At 37.3% G+C, this 8,246-nt stretch overlaps 1 protein-coding gene across 1 annotated transcript in view; it reads right to left on the bottom strand.

Moving 5' to 3' along the window:
* Positions 1-8,246, bottom strand: part of SDHA (succinate dehydrogenase complex flavoprotein subunit A) — a 129,178-nt gene that overhangs the window by 85,052 nt on the left and 35,880 nt on the right. Inside the window, exons 4-5 of the mRNA XM_029284516.1 lie at positions 6,225-6,368; positions 3,524-3,688 (exon numbers count right to left, since the gene is read on the bottom strand). Coding sequence (XP_029140349.1) covers positions 3,524-3,688; positions 6,225-6,368 — 309 coding nt within the window. The remainder of the gene's footprint in view (positions 1-3,523; positions 3,689-6,224; positions 6,369-8,246) is intronic.

The raw sequence follows: 8,246 nt of genomic DNA, 5'->3' as shown, positions 1-8,246 counted from the left end.
GCCGAAGGTCCCGGGCCGGAGGGTCTAAGTCTCCCGGAAACCGAGTGGAGACCTGAGGACCGGAGCGCCCACAAGCTTGTAAATAGCGTGTGCGTGCTCCCCTAACCTGATATGGTCCTCTGCTCCCGCCATATCTGCCTCTCCCACTGACCGTACTAATTCCTCCCTCCTCCTTCAATCCCCCACCCTCTCCCCCCACTCACATCTAAATTGTAAACTTATTCTGGAAAAGATCTATGAGCTAAAGAAGAAATATGTGCTACAATGAAAGAGCTTACTACAGAGTTAAGAACCAGAATCTCTCCTTCAAACTTCAAAATTGACTTACAGACTACACGTGATTCTTCTATAAAACAGATCACACAAGAAGAGGACTTAACTGAGAATAAAGAGAAATTGATTTTGCCTTATAAGCAATTCATTTATGGTACTGAGGACCAGAAAAAGCAAAGACTGAGACTTGACATGTTAAAGCAACGAGACTTTATGGTTAAGAGAGTCAGAGAGCCAATGTTGAGGCCAAGATGGTTCTTACTGATCCAAATGATACTACAAGCAACAAAGAGAGACTTATCAGCTGGAAGGGAAGCTCTCTTATGGAAACCTACTTGGCATAAGAAGAAACCTAGAATAAGACTGAAAAAAGTGAAAGTTAAAGTTTTATGTAATGGACTAAAGGCAACCTAGAATTATGGATTGATTTAAGGACTAAGATTATGAGTTAGATGTAAGAGAAATGGGCGACTAATGGAAGATATATAAAGTTTATTTATATGAAAATTACTATCTCTATTTATTTGTTTGATGCTCAATGAACTGAAATAATTTAAGGTTTGATGCTATCTTGTCAGCTTAAAGAGATTGATTGATGGATTAGATAGGTCTAGGATAGATTAATATTTTAGCTTAAAAAGGAGATATTTTTAGGTAAGGGGTGATTAATGGAACATATATTAAATTGATTAATAGTGTGTTCTTTTTTCTTAGGACAATAGGGTTACTTGTAAGAAAATTATTATGCAATGCTGAGTTAATCTAATAAAATGATTTGATTGTTTGATAACATGGATGTTATTAGTTATGACAATTAACTGGATGTAATTTGAATTCTGTTTAATGGATTGAAATGACTTAAGGTTTGACTTTCTTTTGTCAGCCTAGAGAGATTGATTAATTGATAGACTAGTTACGTATAGGATAGATTAATATTTTATTTTAATTAAGGGATATTAGTGGAAGAAGAATTAAATAAGATCTATGATAAAATCAAGGAACTAGAATATATTTGGAAGGGATACCTGAATTGATAATGTTTGTACTTAATGCTAATTTGATTATGGTAGTGTAAATTTCTAAAGCTTTAAAATCAGGTATAGGTTGAATAAACGTAAGCTAGAATTGGACTTTTTAAAATAAATTATGTTACTTAAGGGAAAAAGAGAGGGAATACTAGATGTATTGACTGAATTATGTATATATGTTTTGTCTCTAGATGTTTGACTACCCTAACACCATGGTGTGTCTTGAGCATTTTGTTTTAAAAACCAATAAAATTTCTTCCAAAATAAAAAAAGTTCTGATGGGGAATGTACTAGTATTGCTAACTGTAAATTTACATATAACTGACAAGTGTTCGCATGACAGTATTCAATGCTTTGCTTATGCCTTTAGGTTAAAAATAGGACAAAAGATAGTGGATGCATTATATTTGCAATCATATATATAATTAATATTAAGAGCCTTGATAGTATCACAAGAATATGAGGAGAAATTGTTTCACTTAACAATATCTATTAAAATCTTTGACTTAAATTTCCTTTTTCTTTAAAAAAATATTAATAATAATCAAAAATTATTTGAGCATGTAGAATTGAACTATCAGTAATAATTAGTGACATATGAACAAAATATTAGTTTGCTTTGATATCATATACTCAGAATCAGAACCAAATGCACAGGTATAGAATAGGTAATACCTGGCTCAACAGCAATAACTACAAGAGGGATTTAGGACTTCTAGTTAACAAACGCTTACATATAAGCCAGCAGTCTACTGTAGCTGCCAAAAAAGCCAACGCAGTCCTAGGGCTACATTAATAGAGGGATAGAATCAAGATCAAAATGAAGTATTAATACTGTTTTATAATGCCTTGGTAAGACTACACTTGAAATATTATATCCAGTTTCGGTCACCATGATATAAAAAAAGATGTTGCGACTCTAGAAAAAAATGCAGAAAAGAGCAAAAAAAATTATTAGAGGACTAGAGGCTAAAACATATGAAGAAGGGTTGAAGAAATTGGGTATGTCTAGTCTAATGAAAAGAAGGACAAGGGGTAACATGGTAAAAGTGTTCCAATGTTTAAGAAAGAATATGGGGTCAACCTATTCTCCAAAGCACTTGAAGGAAGGACAAGAAGCAATGGATGGAAATTAATCAAGGAGAGAACAAATCTAGAAGTAAGGAAAAACTTCTTGACAGTGATAACAATTAATTAGTAGAACAGATTGCCTTCAGAAATTGTGGAGTTTTTTAAGAGATTGGACAGCTGTCTGAAATTGTATTGGGTATTCTGCTTGAGCAGGGGATTGGGGATTGGATTAGAAGATTACCTTCGAGTTCTGTCCAGTAAATTATCTAAAGGCTATATATATACAGTATGTCCAGATTCATCTTGACACTATTTTAATAAATGTTAAATTCATTCAAATTGAGAGCCTGTTCATGGTTTAGATGAGAATTAGGTAGTTTAACTATACCCCATGTAAAATAATACTTAATTTTATCTTTGCACTCAACTTTCTTGATGATCCAAGTTCTAGATTTTAAGATGTGAAAGACAAGTCTCGTCTTTTGCATCTCCTTGATAATTTGTACACCTGTCTGTTCTCTAAATTTTTTTTAAATTTCCCCCAACTTTAATTTGTCTCCTTTAACAGCTTTTTTCCTCTATATTTTCAAGCACATAACAGCCTTTTTATGATACAGGTGTCTTAAATAGTTTTTAAGTGAAATCACATTTATAAAACTATTATTTGCTGGCAATATTGAATTTCTTCCTTAATGTCTAATTTGGAAATTACTATTTTCCAAGAACCCATTGGATTAACATTTTCATTATGCATCCACAACAATCCCAAGCTCTCTTCTCTGACCACTACCATCTAGTGGAATACATGGTCCAATGATCTGACATATTACATGGAATCTTCACAATTCCTTTATTTTTTATAAAATCAAAGATAAAACAAAAACAATTCTATCTGAAGAAAAGATTTGGTTTTTTTTTTTAAAAAACTGTCATTTTGAATTCTGAATAACAGAGAAATATCACTTATGTAAACTCTATTATTTTGATTATATTTATTTATACAGACAATATATAGGAACATCAGCCAAATTTTATCTGGGGTGAGTCATAACAGCAATAGGTATAAACCAATGCCACCATCAAATTTAAAAGTAACTCTGTTAATCATGACTTTAGTTATCTTTGTTCCCCACTCCACAACAATTACTTACCCGGCCATACAGTGTATGTAACAGAGAGTGACCTGTCCTATCAGCCACACAACAGCAACGGTGAGCCTGTCCTCCTTTCCCAAATTTAAGGCTCTGACCTCCAAAAGCACGTTGATAGATCTTTCCATCATCTGTCCTGCTAAATGGCATACCATAATTCTCTAGCTGAGGAATCCAAAATGAGATGAGCAATTTAATTATGTATATAAAGACAAGGAGAATTAGAAAAGTAAGATATAATGCAATCTGAAAATATCTCAGCCTCAAAAAAGAAATAAAATAAAATAAAAAGAGCTAACATAAGCTAAGCAACATTTTAATCTATTTAGTATATTTTGGTGCAAGATTCTGCACTATTATGTAAGTAGAAGTTCTAATAGAAGTTACTGAAAATTAGCTAGTAATATCACCACAGTTCCTAGATTATTCATGAGCTATAACAATACTGTAAGGCTGTAATATGTAAATAAACATGTATATTTATTTTTAATAGCTGAAAACTGAAAAGATTTTGATATTTTCACTGTCTTATTTTAAGCAAAAGTACTGAAATGTTATGAGATTTAGTGATCATATAAGTTCTTGGCCATTTTTAAATGCAGTAATTTAATTTAACTTATTTAAGTTTAGCAGTTTGTGGACATTATTTAGGGACCTAAATATGTCCTGAGGCCTTTTGTATTAGCCCACATAATTTTTAACAAGTATGATAATTCAATTTTCAAAAATTGAGGACTACACATTAGAAAAAGAATATTTGAATACTGAAGCTTCTGCCATACATAAGAACTATAGTTTGCCTGCATCAATTACTATTTTGGGAGAGAACAAAGTAACATATATCTAAAAATGTCAAGTCCAGCAAAACCTGCAACCACTTTTCTTTTTGGTATGTCACCTTTGCTAGTAAGAATAGAATAGAATAACAGAGTTGGAAGAGATCCCCTGCCCAAGCAGGAGACCCTACACCATTTCTGACAGATGGCAGTTCAGTCTCTTCTTGAAAGCTTTCAATGATAAAGCTCCCATAACTTCTGAAGGCAATCTGTTCCACAGGTTGATTGTTCTCACTGTCAGAAAATTTCTTCTTATTTCTAGAAGAACTGATTCTCTCCTTCATCAGTTTCCATCCATTTTTCCTTGTCTGGCCTTCAGATGTTTTGGAAAATAGGTTAATCTCCTCCTCTCTGTGACAGCACCTCAAATATTGGAATACTGCTGTCATGTCTCCCCTGGTCCTTCTCTTCACTAGACTAGCCATGCCCAGTTCCTGTAGCCATTCTTCATGTTTTAGCTTCTTATACCCTAATCATCTTTGTTGCTCTTCTCTGCACTTTTTATAGTCTCAATATCCTTTTTATAGTTGCAGTATTCTAGGTGTGGTCTTACTAAGGCTTTATAGAGTGGTATTAATACCTCATGTGATCTTTAAGATTGCATTGGCTTTTGGGGCTGCCGCCGCACACTCTTGACTCATATTTAATTGATTGTCCATTAAGATTCCAAGATCCCTCTCACAGTTATTGCTATTAAGCTTACTTTCACAATCTATATGTATACTTTTGGTTTTTCTTGCCTAGGTATAAAACTTTACTTTTCTCTACACTGAATTTCATTTTGTTAGATAGGGCCCAGTGTTCAAGTCTGTCAAGATCCATCTGGGGTATTTGCTATTCCTGCCAGCTTAGTATCATTAAAAGAGGAAGGGGAAAGCTAAGAATAATCTGTATTGATAAGGACCAGGAAGACTGTACCACCATGAAGAAAGCTGACGCACTTAGAACAAATGATAAAATCAAGCCCCAAAGAAAGCAATGGCAAATCACTTAGGTGGCACTGGTAAGAAAACTATGGATATAACTGAAACACCAAGTTTGAATCACATTTTTTTCACAAATAAATTTGGCATAATGATGCTGCCAGACTAAAATCATAAAAATAGTCTGATCACTAAGGATGACAGTTCCCCATTTTCCAATGATATATACAGCTGAATCACAGAATGCAAAAAGCCTCAAAACATTTAAAACACCTAAGGAACAAATGAAGAATACTGGGTAAACTTAGGTAAATTGGAACGGGTCATGTCTTAAAACAGACAATTAAATAGGGTATCTCAATCTAGAAAAAAAATTGTGATCCAAACCTGAAATTTGTGAATGAATTTACAATGGTTTTAAATAAGACGTCCCCTATCCCTAGGCTGCAGGACGTGGCTTATTCAGAACTGGGCTGTGCTAGAAATTGCAGTCAAGCTGTGTGGCATGTGTGTTCACACCAGCCCGCCGCTCTCGCAAGTTGAACTGCACTTGTGCACGCATGCCTGCCATTCGTGCAGTCCGGTTCCCCTCTCCCCAGCCAAGCCGCCAAGCTGCAAAGGTTGGGAACTGCTGTTTTAAATGACATAAAATATAAACATTTTGTTTGGGGCTGCCCTTTCAGAAAAGGATATCTTCAATGATATTGGCATTATCAAGAAATTTATGGTCATCAGCAGTTTTTCTGGGTCTTTTCACATATTACATTTCACATATTTGTCTTATTAAAAGACAAATAAAGGCAGTCAATACATGTTTATGTCTTCTGTTTTTCACATTCATACTATAATTAAGGAAATTGTCTTAGCTAAAGAAACTGTTTCCCCTAATTATGTTATCAATGTGAATGTTTGTAGACAGTCAAAGAATCTGAGTAACTGTACCTCAATAACTGAAGCAGGGGCTTGCTCTGTCATATAATGAATTGCATCCTGATCTCCTAGCCAGTCAGAGCCTTTCACAGTATCATAGAAATGCCATCGCCAGTTATCAACTTCCATGTTCCCCAAAGCAGCATTGATTCCTCCCTATAAATTAAGTCATTGCAGAGGCAAATTGTTAAAATGTTAATAAATCATAACTTTAATATAGAGATCAACATGAAATAAGGTTTTCATAGATCAAGAAATAAGAACTGCATGGTACATTTAGTTTTTTATGATTATAATAACCTAAATTTAAAAAAATCTAAATAAATGACAAGACCCTGGCATCTAAAATAAAAAATGATTGATTGAATTAAATTCTTTTCTGTAAAGATCAGAAAGTGGTCTTTAAGGAATTTATCTTGCTGACTTTGAAGTCAAGGCAAGTTTATGTCAAGAACAGCAATCTCTCAGTTAATCATGTCCTCAACCCTTCAGGATCTAAAAAACTTAATCACTTTGCATTCTATCCAAAAAATAATTTGGAAACCAGTATATATATATTCAACAGCGGCGCTGTTCTTACCTGAACGCCTTTTCTCAGCAGAGTGGTGTAGAGTCCACAGGATGGGTTAATTATGCAATCCTGCCTAGCAGAACTAAGACAAGAAAAAACTCTTGCCACGCCTCTCTCTGGGTGTGACTTCCCCAGTTTTTGGCACATGTCGAGGCGCAAAATGCAGACGCAAGGCTCCAAATGAAAGTGAGAGGAAAGAACCAAAGGACACATGTCTAGACAAGAAATAACAGGGGGGGATGTGGACTCTACACCACTCTGCTGAGAAAAGGCGTTCAGGTAAGAACAACGCCGCTTTCTCCAGCAGATGGTGGTGTAGAGTCCACAGGATGGGACATACCAAAGCCGCTCATGTCCCTGAAGGGAGGGAGTCTAGGCATGTNGCCCAGAGACCCAATGCCATGGCCTCCTGCATGAGAGGCCAAGAGTGGGTCCCTCCCTGTTTGTTTATGTGCGCTTTGGCCGTAATGTTGTCCGTCAGGACTAGTATGTGTTTCCCTTTTACCAGGGGAGAGAATTCCCGAAGAGCCAGGTGTACTGCTCTCAGCTCTAACCAATTTATGTTGTGGGTCAGATCTGACCGTGACCACCGACCCTGGGCGAGGTGATTGTGGATATGAGCCCCCCAGCCGAATAGGCTGGCGTCTGTGGTCAGGGTAACCCTGGATGGCTCCTTGAAGAATGTACCCCTGGAAATGGCGGATGAAGTCCACCAGAGTAGAGATACCAGCGTCTGGTGTGGAACCCTGACCCTTGATTTTGATGCACTGAGGTTGCGTCTCTGATATGGGAGAAGGAACCACTGGAGACTCCGGGAACGAAGTCTGGCCCATGGCACGATGCCTAAGCAAGAGACCATCTTCCCTAGGAGTTGTGAGAGACGCACCAGGGGCACCCACTGTTCCTTGCGGACCTGGAGTGCCAGTGTCCGGCTGCTGACCTGACGTTCCGGAGAGAGATAAACCTCGCAAAGGTCTGAGTCTATTAAGGCTCCTAGATGGATAAGTCGCTTTGTGGGGACCGTGTGGCTCTTTCTGAAATTCACAGAAAACCCGTGTTCTTGAAGAGTCCGCAGGGTAATCTGTAGATCCGACTCGGCTGAGTGAAGGGACCTGGCCAATACGAGTATGTCGTCCAGGTAACACTGGACACGCACCGGCCTCATCCGTAGATGAGCCGCCAGCACCGCCAGGACCTTCGTGAAGACCCGGGGGGCTGAGGACAGGCCAAAAGGAAGAGCCCGATACTGGTAATGCCTGTGTGTGTAGGCAAACCTCAGGAACCTGCGGTGTTCTGGCAAGATTGGAATGTGGAGATAGGCCTCCGTCAGGTCGACGGAGGAGAGGAAGTCTCCCTTCCTGACGCTTGCTAAGATGGATTTTAGGGTCTGCATTTTGAATTTCTTGTAAACAAGAAAGCGGTTGAGACCCTTCAAATCCAAGATGGCTCGCCAGCCCCCCGAG

This window comes from Protobothrops mucrosquamatus, unplaced genomic scaffold, assembly GCF_001527695.2.
Source record: "Protobothrops mucrosquamatus isolate PMUCROS unplaced genomic scaffold, P.Mucros_1.0 scaffold_134, whole genome shotgun sequence".
NCBI classification, from domain to species: domain Eukaryota; kingdom Metazoa; phylum Chordata; class Lepidosauria; order Squamata; family Viperidae; genus Protobothrops; species Protobothrops mucrosquamatus.
This window is presented reverse-complemented; position numbering and strand designations above follow the sequence as displayed.